At 36.5% G+C, this 12,961-nt stretch overlaps 1 protein-coding gene across 3 annotated transcripts in view; it reads left to right on the top strand.

Moving 5' to 3' along the window:
- The window catches only part of SPATA7 (spermatogenesis associated 7), a 42,550-nt gene extending 33,962 nt beyond the window's left edge, over window positions 1–8,588 (top strand). For 2 of the 3 annotated variants that reach the window (XM_087933407.1, XM_087933399.1), the window contains 4 exons: window positions 291–337; window positions 2,078–2,155; window positions 4,209–4,263; window positions 6,481–8,588. In XM_087933407.1, the coding sequence (XP_087789533.1) occupies window positions 291–337; window positions 2,078–2,155; window positions 4,209–4,263; window positions 6,481–6,582 (282 nt within the window). In that variant the 3' untranslated portion in view covers window positions 6,583–8,588. The remainder of the gene's footprint in view (window positions 1–290; window positions 338–2,077; window positions 2,156–4,208; window positions 4,264–6,480) is intronic. The other variant, XM_087933392.1, reaches the window with a different exon arrangement.
- Window positions 8,589–12,961: the final 4,373 nt, after the last annotated feature.

The raw sequence follows: 12,961 nt of genomic DNA, 5'->3' as shown, positions 1-12,961 counted from the left end.
TGGCACTGCATCTAGGCAGATCCCTCCTTGAGCTTTGACAAGGGCAGCTGGAGAAGACAAAGCTATGTATTCTCCCACACACTTTGTCAACACTTGGGGTGAATGAAGAGTGATCTGTCCTCTGCAGTAATCATTAAATCTTTGCAATGCAAAGTGAAGCAACGTGGCTGCTTTGGAACAGATGTTTGCCAAAGCAAATATCTACTCAGTGATTTGCACAGCCTCAATGTAAAGCAGTGAATGAGATAAAGCAATTGCTTACATCTTTTCTTTGTGTTTAAACATTACAGGAACATTCTGGGAATTCAACTGCTATTCAAATACTTCTTCATGCAAAGTGAGTTCTGCATTTATTTTTAATAAGAACACTGTTCCCTGTGCAACAAAATATTAAAATTGTGGCTGTTTCAAGAAACCTGAAACATGGAGGCCACACCTTTGTAAGAACCTAACAAGGGTTCTGAATGACCCAGGCAAAGGCCTATCTAGTCTGCCTTTTTCTTTTCAATGGGCAACCTGACACTTCTGAGTCTGGAAGCAGGATAAATGGTCTTTCTATGCTAATATTATCATCTCAATGGTGAGAGCGGGTGATATGCAAAGCCCACATCAGGGATGCAAAAAGTATCAGGTAGGCATTCCATGCAGATTACTCACCTGTCTTCTGCAGCCCCTGGAATAGATTTTGCCATGCTTATTCTGCAAGGTGGTAGCTAGAGAGAAGCGCACTCTTTGCTTACAGAAGATGCCATTTTCTTTCCTAGTTCTAATATGGTTGGAAAAGTTATTTTAAATCTCTGGAGAACTGTAGTCAAGATGATGAGCCACATTGGGATCCGTGCTAGTTCACTATCAAGCTATGTACTAATGTAAGTTGTGAGGTTTTGCCTTAATGTAATGGATTTCTGACAGAGATTTGGGTAACCTTTTGATGGCCAGATGTTGCACTTGGCTTTGGGAGGACTGAGGGCATAATAACACCAGATTGGCTGATTCTTTTTAAACTGACTCAAGAGATAGTTTACTTATCCCCCTTATCCCCCCTTTTTAACAAAACGTTAAGCTTATTTTAGGGTTTACTGAACAGGTTTTGCATGTTTACATCTCCCAATGATGTGGAACTCTCTTTTGTTCATTGTGATTTAAAAAAAAACCACTGCAGGAGGTATAAGAAAGGCTTTGCCAAAGCCAGAAGAGCATCAATCCTGACACTGCATCTAGGCAGATGCCTCCTTGGGCTTTGACAAGGGAAGCTGGAGAAGACAAAGCTGTGTATTCTCCTGCATACTTTGTTAACACTTGGGGTGAATGAAGAGTGACTTGTCCTCTGTAGCACTCAGATTTCAGGGGCTATGGCTGCAAATCTATAGCTTCGTGATAAATATGATATGATGCAACTATGACCTAAAACACCCTTCATTTAACACAGAATTTATGACAATCTCCAGACATGTGAATAGGCCTTTTGAGTAGAATGACAGACAAGACGACACCATATATTGACGTTGTGACCTAAACTTCATTCTTTTGTACTTGCATCCTGCTGTCTGACACAGGAATATATGTTGTAGGGTTTGTATAATGACATCATGACACGAGTTTTGCTATTTCCCTCCCATAGACAGTGGATAGGTGGACTCCAACTCCCAGAATTCCTAACCAGCATGATTGTTAAAATTCTGGAAGCTGAAGTCATCTGGAGGGCAGCAAAGTTGAGGAAACTGTCATCACCTAAAAACAAGGAGAAATATTCTGACAATGAGAACAATCAACTCATTGAACGGAAGTTGCCTCCAGAAGTTGTGGGAGCTTCATCCCTGGAAGCTTTCAAGAAGAGACTGGACTGCCATCGGTCAGAAATGGTGTTGGGTCTCCTGCTTGGGTGAGGGATTGGACTAGAAGATGACCTACAAGGTCCCTTCCAACTCTGTTAATCTGTAATCTAATAATTTATGTATGATTAGACTGACTTTCAACTATATTCACCATTTTTAATGTAAGTTGTAGGAAGAAAATAATTATTAAAACATGAGAGCTGATTTTCCACGGATATTCTTATTTTTGTTTCTTTTTTAAGAAATGAAGAGTTGAAGTACCTGCAGTTGCTTCAAGAAGTTACGAATTATATTTTGCTTAGAAGTTATTATTGGAAGAAGTGAGTCAGATATTTTTTAAAATAATTTATTTCTGTAAATAATATGTAAAAACATGTCCCTCTAAGATGAAATATTTTCAACATGTTGGTCCAATTTCTACCTGTGTTACGTCTAAATTGGAATAAACTGGTAAATTTCTTTAATTAAAATCACAATATGTAAAACAATCCGCACGTAAATGTAGGACAGTCTAAACAAATTCTAGCAAAGCACTGTGGTATCTTTGTCTCAACAGCAATAATACAATTTTTGCTTTAAAGTTTCTGTCAGCAAATTCAAATGCTTGTCTGATTCTTCAAGATGCTGAATGCTTTAATTGCTCCTTTGTAAGATGCTTGTGCTCTAACAAAAGAGCAATTCTGGCAAATTGCAGTTTAAATTCATAGCTCTGCAATGTAAAATTCTGATTCCCTTGCTCCTCACAATCCAACTAACTTCATGTATTAGTTCAATTTATCTTATTCAAAGAATAAGAACTCATTATTATTACACAGCTTTCCAATAATCAGCTCCCCAGTAGCGAAAGCCAAATTTCATTGAAGGATGATGCTTGTTTACCTCTCTTTCCTTGGATGATGTTACTTGTTTACAAGGCTAAACCAAGATGCCATGAAAGTTATACATGTAAGGCTAGACAATAGCATATGTTTGACACTTCTTGTATCAATTCCAACATATGTACATGCGGTTAAATATAAGATGGAAAATGCAAATGGTGGAATATGTTTCAAAGTTTTAAGTTATTTTATTGCATACTTAAAGAATTCATTTTTCTGAAGACATCCAAAGTAGCACTGTGTTAGTATCAGGGTGGCAATAATTATTGCAATAATTTTAGTGCATTAAGCATGTGGCAAAGTAAAATCTATTTCATTAAAAATATAGCTATTGATGATAAATTTACTTGTTTAGTACATACCCCAACTTTCTGTGTGGAGGCACTTATATCACAAAACATAAGCAAAACTCAGGAGCAATGTTATCTCTCATTAATTGTCTTAAAAATGGATGGGTGACATTCCATGATGTGGGTGACATTGGAAATGAAGATTGCTTGCCAATATAGATTAAAGAAATTATTTTATCTCTCATCATCCTTTGTAGCATATGGTAGAGACAATAGCTTCAGTAGGCTAAAGTTTGTTCTGCATTATGAAAATGCTTTTGGTATAGATCCCTATTGATTTTTCTCCTTACAATGCAATACATCATATTTTTTTAAACCATCGCAATCACATTTACTATTTTCTGGAACTTTTTTAACTACAACACCAAAAGTTTAGGAAACAATACTGACAATACATTGGAAGAACACAATATTGGGGGAGGTTGTTCCAGTTATCACAAAATTGATTATTCCAAGGTACAAACTAAATAGTTCATCATCATTTGGATTTTGCTTTGTTGAGCAGAACAAATAAGGAATTTAAATTCAGGAGATTTAAATTCCTTCCAATGCTACATATTTTTAATATTAAGGTCAAATGTTAGAGAAAATAATAGCTCAACTACAGCATTGATAATTGTTTGAATTCTGTTTCATGTTATACATTCTTTATGCATGTGCATTTTTATAAATATGTAATTATATATTTGATACATACTGTATATATGACACATATATGTTCCTTATATGAATAGAAGGAGTGCTGTAGTTAAAATGTGATGGCTTAAAACATGATTGTATCTGTACTTTACATAGATGATGTGTTGCTGGGTGATGTTCAGCAAATATTAGATATATTGCAGCAAAATACATGACTTATTCAGTGAGGTTTATCAGTGAGGAAAATATGAGTGGGTTGTAAGTCTATGCACATTTATTTGGTGTAAATCCCATTGAACTGAAATTAAATTATCTCCCTTTAAGACATATCACTTTAAATTATCTTTGATTTTATTTTTCATGGGCACAGTTTTATCTTTGGATAACAATAACATGAAGATTCTTGGATCTGAAGATCCAGCAGTTTGTATTTTTAAGTGCCTTGAAAATAAAATAATATCTATATTATTATTTTATTGAAGTGGTTTGTTCTCTTTCCTTTTAAGATCATTAGGTGATATTATTCGGATGCATATTATCAACAAGTGTGACCTTGATGAGGTGAGTAATACTCATAAAACAATGCAATGTATTCCAGGAATAGTCTTATGCATATCTAGAAAAAAAAATATTATTTAGACTACTACACTCCTTAATTAGGAGAAGAAAATCAGGTGCCAACATGAAATGAATTATATTGGTAATAAGCTCAAAAGGAAAAAATTGAAATGTTTTCTTATATCTCCAAAGTACAATTGAACAAAACAATGTTTGATTGAATAGGTAGCAATCTACATTCTGGAATAGCCAAATGAGGATATTTCTTGCAACATATATTTGGATTTTGCATTTCTGCCATTTGACACAACAGATAAGGTCAGAGAGAATGTTTAACTCTACTTGTAAGACATGGATCCTTTCATACATTGTTAAATTGTAAAGCCATGGGGAAAATGCTCAACTTCTCCAAGTTTCAAAGCATCCTTTTTAGGATAAAACCTGTACTGATAGTACAAGTCACATATTGAACAAAATTGCTGAGAGCTGCATATTCCAACAGAAATACAAAATGTATTGAAGGTGTAGTAATAATTCTTCATAGCTTTGGATTCTTTATATTAATTGAATGATTATATACCATTGAGTCAGTTTCAACTACCAGTAGCCATATAGATTTTCTTCATGCTTCCCCCCTCTCTCTCCTTTTATCTAAATTCTCTTTTCATCCATATGTATGGTATCTTCCTCAGTCTCAGGTCCTCTACCAGAAGGCTGGAGGTTTGAGGGTTCTGTGCAGTATCTTAGCTCTTTCCTGCCCTGCACTCTCTTTTGGACAGAGAGCTCTAATGTTGTTCCTGTGATTTGTTGCAGCTCCCAGCTTATAGTCATAGCCCTAGTTCTATCATCACTGGCACCAGTTTGTCCTTTACTTTTCACATTCTCTCCAGTTCCTCCTTTAGGTTCTGGTACATCTCCAACTACCCAACTTCTTCCTGAGGTTGCTGTCACTTGGCACCACTGGATCTATCACTCCTACTGTCTTCTGTCTTTATTTACTACCATGATAATCTGGTTGATTGGCTAGTACCTCCCTGTCCATGTGGATCTGGAAATCACACAGAATCATAGCCAGTGGTGGGATTCCAATTTTTTTTCCTACTGGTTCTATAAGAGCGCGCTTCGCAGGACAAGAAGCAATAAGTGGAAACTAATCAAGGAGACAACCAATCTAGAACTAAAGAGAAATTTCTTAACAATGAGACCAATTAACCATTGGAACAGCTTACTTTCTCAAGTTGCAGGTGCATCAACAATGGAGGTTTTTAAGAAGAGATTGGAGAGCCATTTGTCCAGAATTGTATTCTGTCTTCTGCTTGTTGGATCAGAAGAGCTTCCAATTCTATTATTCTAAATACATTCTGCCCTTAGGGAAGTGAAACTTGGGTACATCAGGAGAAATGTAAAAGTGCTAAGTGCTAATACTGGTTTCCTCCTGCAATTTCAAAAAAGTGTAAGATATTCTGCAGTGTTCAGCAAGTGTGCCCAGTCCTGTCATCCAGTTTTCTTTGATATTCTGTTGGTTGATGATAAAGTTCTGAAGTAGAATATTTGAAAAATAGTTTTTTTTACTAAAAGGATTCACTACTTTTATGGAGGGTGAGGGCCAAATTTGGTCCTGAACAACATCTAAGAGCCAAAAAGCGGATAGGACATAAATAAAACTTGCTTTAATTGAATGCTGATAATAAAATCACCTTTCTGTGTCTAATCAATTAACCAATTTCCTCTTGGTTCACATTAAAAATTATAAATTTGTTGGAAGCTTTAATGGAATACTAGATCTCAAAACTTCTAGGATATACAATCCAAGCTTTCCAGCCTGTATCTGGTTCATTGGACATTCCTGCTCTGAATTACAGAGTTCCTATACAGTTCATGTACTTGACACTCCCTTTATTCATGTTATATTGGGGTATAAAAGCACTAGAAGTAAACAAACTGCAGCTTAATTAGAGAGATGAAGAGAACTAGAGAAGAAAGTTAGATTGCACATCTCTGGTTCATTATGAGCTACCACATTGCATGAGATATAATGACATATTTGAACACTGGGAGCTCTTTAGGTTGAAATTATGCCTGTGCAAGAGATATTTTTAGGAAATTAGTCTGACCTAAACACTTGGATATAGCTATAGTAATAATAAACAGCCCCAAGAGTCCAATTTTTTAAAACCTCTCTCTCTTTTCTTCCCTGTTTCCTTCCCCACTTTTTTAAAGGTAAAAATACAAAGAATTTTTCAAGCCCTGGAGGAAGATTTGAACATTTACACTCATCTGCCTGATTCATCTGAGTTACACTGCCTTGAAACATTGGAATAGTGGCTTTAATATAAATTATATATAAGCCCTATCTATAGCCTTCTAAAGTATCATGTTCAAATGAGTAAATACTTCATAATAAGCATAGGGAAAAAATTACTACGCCAAGAGCAATTTAGATAGTACAATAAGCCTTAATTAATCTGCTAATACGAATTGGATTTCTAAATTCCTCTAGGCACATGTATTTTTGTAAACTCTATTAATGAGGTTCTCAATTCTTATGAACACCAATCCTTCTATAGATAGGCAAGTCTGGCGCTGTCCTTTTAGATACATAATTGTACTTAAATAGCTCACACTGAGATAGTTATGAACCTACTTCCCCTGAGTAGAGAATTAGCATGTGTTGACTATAAATATCTAGACAGCAATTTGGAGACTTAGAATTTTCTGTATCTTTTCGTTGCCATCTATTGCTCCTCCATATTTTTGCAGTTCTGGAATTGTAAATCATGCAACTTCTCTCAAAAGAACGTAAAAGCGTATTTGCTATCGAATGGTCTGTCCTGACTTTTGAAACCCAGCAATGTTAGCTCTACCAGAACAACCATCTCAGATGTTAGATTGCGGGATTAAGTAATAAATTTATAATTCAGATCCCTTTTACCTAGTAGCATTTGTACATTGATCTTTATTGTTTCATTGTTATAATTATTTGGCTGAAAAGCTTTTATTTTAAAGAGCATTAAGACATTTTAGGTAGCTTTTCATCGTGATATTTACAATTTATATAAACAATTTATATTGTTTCCATATATATGTATCACTGCATTGTTACAGAAAGATGATATCAGCAAAGGGTCAGCAATGTGGGTTTACAGAACCCAGTTGCTGATTTCTCGAATCATCAGTATCTTATAATATTATCAACTAACAAGACTTGATTATCTTGTTGAGGAACTTTGGTCATTAAAAAAGTATGCTTTTTTTTCTTATCTTTGGAGATTTTCAGTCACCCAGGTCAATTTTGGGAACAATTTTTTGGGACAATTTTTTTTTTTTGGTGCCCATTTAACAGCCTGTAGGGTGACTCATATATGTCAGTCATCACTCAGTGATGGCTAACCATTTTGTTCTTGTGACAAAGTGTGTGCCTATGCGCGCATTAGCACATGCACGTGCCTGCACTCATAATGCAATGTGACCCTTCCCGCTTGCCCTGCCCCCTGTGAATGCACACACAAACTCCGTGCTCTCCCTGCCCCTCCATGCCTGTGCGCGCGACCGCCCTGCACGCTGATTTGGGCCTAGAAGGCCTCCCTGGAGCAAAAACAGGCAGCAGGGTGGGGTGTAGCACGGCTCCCCCATGGCCCGTTTTTGCTCCCAGGAGGTTGCAGGGATGCCTACTAGACCCAAAATGGGGAATGTGGGGAGCCCATGCTACCCCCCCTGCACTCTCCTCACCTCCTGCACATGCGCAGCAGAGACCTGAAAATCAGTTGGCTGATGGGAGGCGCATGCGCGGTGGACCTGAGCTGGGGCAACAGCTCCTGCCCACAGAGAGGGCTTTGCATATCACCTGTGGCATGCGTGCCATAGGTTCACCATCACGGTTATAACATGTTTGAAACGATTACCTGTGCCTTACATTTTAAAGTAGAAAGATGGGCACAAAGAGATTAAATACATATTAGTCTATTTACATTTCAGCTTAATAGTGAAATTGTGTAAATGTTTATTTAGAAATCCTGCTGAATTAAACATGCTGTGCATCTAGGAAGCTGGAGAACCTTCCAGAACACCGTGATGTGTATATACGAAAAAGAAGTCTCATGGTTCAAGTCGATATTCCTCCTATGATGATCACACTAATCTGCTACCTCCCTTATGTTAACTCAGTTCCAAACAGTGTCAGTTTTTATCAGAATGAAAGCAACTGGGAAAAATAAATTCATATAAGAAAATCAAACTGGTTGATTTCAAAATTCTTTAACATTTGCATCCATTGCAGGTATTCCATTTTCTGATGAAAAATGCCCCAAAATAATGCAGATTGCAGTCATATGATGGTGGGAACATTGCAGCTGGTCATATATGCAAGTTGGTTGCCAGTGCCTAAAATGTGATCACATGACTATGATGTGTATGTGTGCACATGACTGTGATGTGCAGTTGTAACTTTGAGGATGGTTTGCAAATAGCTTTTTAAAAATCTATTGTAACCTCAAAGAGTTGTTAAATGAAGACTATATGTAATAGTGTAATGTCAGACCTATAATCTATGTTCTTTATGCATGTGCATGAAAACACATCAAGAAACGCTTCTTTTTACTCTACATTTTAAAGGTTAAGATTGTTTTCTCCTGCATTTCGCTCAAGAGCCAAGACTTGATCAGACAAAATATGTAATCTTTGTCAATAGGTCAAACTCTCTGTTGGATTTAACTGTGCTTTTCTTTATATACAAAAAACCACAACAAATTTAAAATCAATATAATGACAGCATGATTTAAAATGAAGGCACTATATAAATTCCCTGTAGCTTTCTAGGGGATTACTTAATTTATATTAGTTACCTAGCCCTGTTCTAACCAAATTTAGAAAAACCATCCATCTAAATTATCTGAAAAGTCTATAGAGGTGTTCAAGATTTAAATTGAAAAGGTAAGGCTTTTTCTTTTAGCTCAGAAAAACCTTTGGTACAAAATGTGCAGATATATCAGAATATTTATACTCTCATTCCCCAAGATTCAAACAGGAACTACAGCAGTGTAGAAAGAAGGTTCAAACCTGCTCCAAATAAGACCAAAAAACAATGTCATTGTTGACACTCCTTTCAAGGCTCTTCAGTACTTAGCAGTGATTGAATTCAGTGTAAGGTCACTTGATTAATTTCTGCATCATGATTCAACCATTATATTAACTTGTCCTTTCAATTCAGGGTCAAGTACCTTCAAAGACAATTTTGCAGATCTGGGCTGCAAAAATGTGGGCGTTTGGCTAGAGAGCAAAAAATCTGGAATTTCCTGCTGTGTATACTTTTTAATTAAGGATTTTGATTACAATGGTAAAACTGAACACAACCTAAACTTAAAAGAAATTAAACAGAAAGAAAAACAATACTAAGGGTAAAAAGCCCCAAGAACCAAGAAAAAAAGACAAGAAAATGATCAAGAATTAAAAAAAGAAATACATAAATAACTGCCTTCTAACCTTCACTACAACAAGACTAGACAAATTAGTAACTCCTCTAAAGTTACAAGGTTACAAACAGGTATCTCTTCATCCCATACCACATTCTTTATCCATAAAGCGTCAACTTTTCAGTCCTGGTGTCAGGTAAATTTCCTGAAAGCTTTCTGTAGCGAAATATCTTACATGGGAAAAATCTGGATTTGATGTAAACCAATTTTGTAGTAGGCTTTATTTCCAAAATACAAATTGCTTTACAAAGTTTATTTCTCTTCCAAAGAGCTTAACTTGTTTCCAGCTTATTAGAAATTATATTTGATATTGTCTGGGAGGATGATAACTTGCACACCAGTTCTTTTCCTTTTTGTTCTCCTTATTAATGTTTCATTAATGCCAACTGTCACAGAAACAATTGTATTTGGGCTTTATTAAGGAGTGTTTCCCAGCCCGTGCAGGAAAGGCAAAAGAGGAGCAAAGCTAATCTTAGCTATTTTTAAAAGGAGTATATTTAAAACCTCAGGGTGCTGAGATATAATTGGTCACATAAATCAGCACAACTGTTAAAATAAATGAAACCACCCTGATTAAAACCAAACCTACTTGCTAGTTGTAGGCAATTCATGCCTTTTTGCAACAGCTTATTTTCTTGCTTTCTAACTGCTCAAGCAGCTTTTCACTAATGAAGATTAGACAAAATTCTGACATATTTATATATCTTCATCCCCATACATACACCCCTCCCTTTCCCATTAACATCAGCTATCCATTTTACAGTATTTTAAAATTTCTACTTCGCTTGTGATGTTAGATTTGGTATAACAGAGCAACAAATATCTTTCTTTATCCATATTTTTCTTCTTACAATGTCTGCAAATTTCTAGCCAAGGCTCATAGTTAAAAAGAATAAATAGAGAGCTTGCACGGAGTAGTATGTACATCAACTGAAAATAAATGAGAGCAGGAACACAGTGTAACGGTTTTCATCAGTTTGCATCTAATATGTACATCATACAAGACTGCAACAATAAAATCAATAGCTGTTCAGTCTAAGCACACCTGGAGATGTCTCTTGTCTTGTATTTGCACGGTCTCCAAGGAAGTTTAGATGCACATAGTTACCTTCCATAGAAATATTGTAAACAGAGACTGAGCAGGCTAGCCCAAGGTCATGTATTAATAGCCTCATCGTGCAGATGCAGCAGCATCTGCAGCAGGATCCATGCATGTACTACAGGGGCAGGCTTTCAACTCTGCACTGCTGCAACTGGAATTGTGATTCCCCACCCCACCCCCCAATCCTCTGCTGTTATAGGGATTGGATAGTGTGAGCAATTTAAAGAAAAGATGCCCTCTTCAGCTCCACTCAATTTACTGAGAAAGAGTACAGTGTTTCATTAAAATCAAGGGAGAGGTATCATGGCTTAATATTAGAAAGTATTTATTTATTACAATATTTATTCACTTGTATACCTGTTCAGTCTAAAAAGATATTAAGCAGCATACACAAACAACAGAAACAATGCCAGTGCAGCATAAACAGTAATGCGTCTTATAATTATAAACATTTAACAAAAGTTAGGAAAATCTTAAGTTTGGTACTGTAACATAATCAGCTTGAACATTTTGATAGATGTTTCGGGTCTTTAGTCTTACTCCACTTTTCATATTCCTTAAATAGCCTCCAATCAAGAGGCGCTTTTATGCTTGTGGAGCACCATCATAGATCTTAGATGGTGCTCCACAAGCTGCCTTCACATGGGGCTCCCCAAGTGATTTTGAAAGTGCATAAAGCGGAAGAATTTCTTTTTGAGACTTTTGAGATGATAGAATGTGTATAATTCCATATTCCAGGTTATTAATTTGTCCGAACATTCAAATATAGGTACATTCATGGGTATATACTTGTACTAGGGCAGGGGTATCAAACTCAAGGATTTGGGGCTACCCTAGAAAGGACTGGCCTGTGGTGCATCTGCCAGCAAAAACGGAGCTCAGAGGGCTGCAGGCAGCCCTCCCAGGCTCCATTTTCTGCCGCAACAGCTTCCTGCAACCCTCTGCCAGTGGAAAGGGAGCTCAGGGGGACCACACACTCCGTTTTCGCTGGCAGAGGGCTGCAGGAGGCTGTCGTGGCCAAAAACATTTGTGCTGGCAGAGGGCAAGCAAAACAAACTAAAAGCAAAACCACCATGCTCCCCCAGGCCATGCCCCCCTCACCCCCGAGATCAAACACAACCTTGATGCGGCCCTCAATGAAATCGAGTTTGACACCCCTGCCCTAGGATAAATTCTTATAAAATTCTGACAGAGGTTTCAGAAAGCGTAGAGATGGTTAAGATGATAGAATAGGTCAACAGTTACAACATTTGGTACCATCTTGCATAAATATTATTAGAACAGGACAACAAACAATTCTGAAGTTTCCTACAAGCTTCTCGCTTCTCCTTGTTCAAATATCATCTGATCTATGATTTATAAAGTCTGCCAGAAGATGTCACTCTTGTGACATTTCCCTTACAGTATTTTACTTCCTTTATGCAGAAATGGAAGCATCATGAATAGCAAAATATTCAGCAGCATGTAAAACTGACTTATTAATTTGTAAGGTATAATTCAGCAATTTAAGAGTGAGATGACAGAAGCACTCATAAAAGCTAACTAATCTGCACTAGTTTAACTAATCTGCATATTTAAAATACTTGTCAGTATAATTACCAACAGAAAATTTGTTAAATTTATATTTGGCTCTTTTGTTGATTCAGGTGGAAATTGCACTGGAGTTTTACCCATTGAAGGCAATTGTATTGCAAGGTAAAACAAACTGTCTCTGAATTCTCAGCATCTTGTTACTGACAAGCCAGAAATAAGCTTTAGAAGTTACAGCTGGATTTCAGAAAGAAATTCCCTAGCAATTCCTAGCACTTTTCTCATTGAAGCAATTTACTATATTTTCAAATGACTTCTGCTGGCAAATGTATTAATTTAATAATATTTGCATAGTTGCAAAGATAGGGCTACATAGAACTGGGCAGCAAACATCCAGATACAGTTATTACAGTTGATGGCAACCAGGAGTCAGGTTTATGTTTTCTGCCAGTTAATGGTCATCTGAGTTTCTCCATCCCTGATTTAGAATTACTGTAAATTAATCTAAATAAATAAGCTTTACATTTAGAGCAATTAAAGATAAGATTTTATTGGATGTTGGGTCTGTAATATGGCAACCCCGTGTGGCAATATCCTGAAC

The sequence above is a fragment of the Pseudonaja textilis genome, chromosome 1 (genome assembly GCF_049901715.1).
Source record: "Pseudonaja textilis isolate UNSWEBS1 chromosome 1, rPseTex1.2, whole genome shotgun sequence".
Lineage (NCBI taxonomy): Eukaryota > Metazoa > Chordata > Lepidosauria > Squamata > Elapidae > Pseudonaja > Pseudonaja textilis.
Note: the sequence above shows the minus strand (reverse complement) of the source record. Positions and strands in the feature narration are given on the sequence as shown.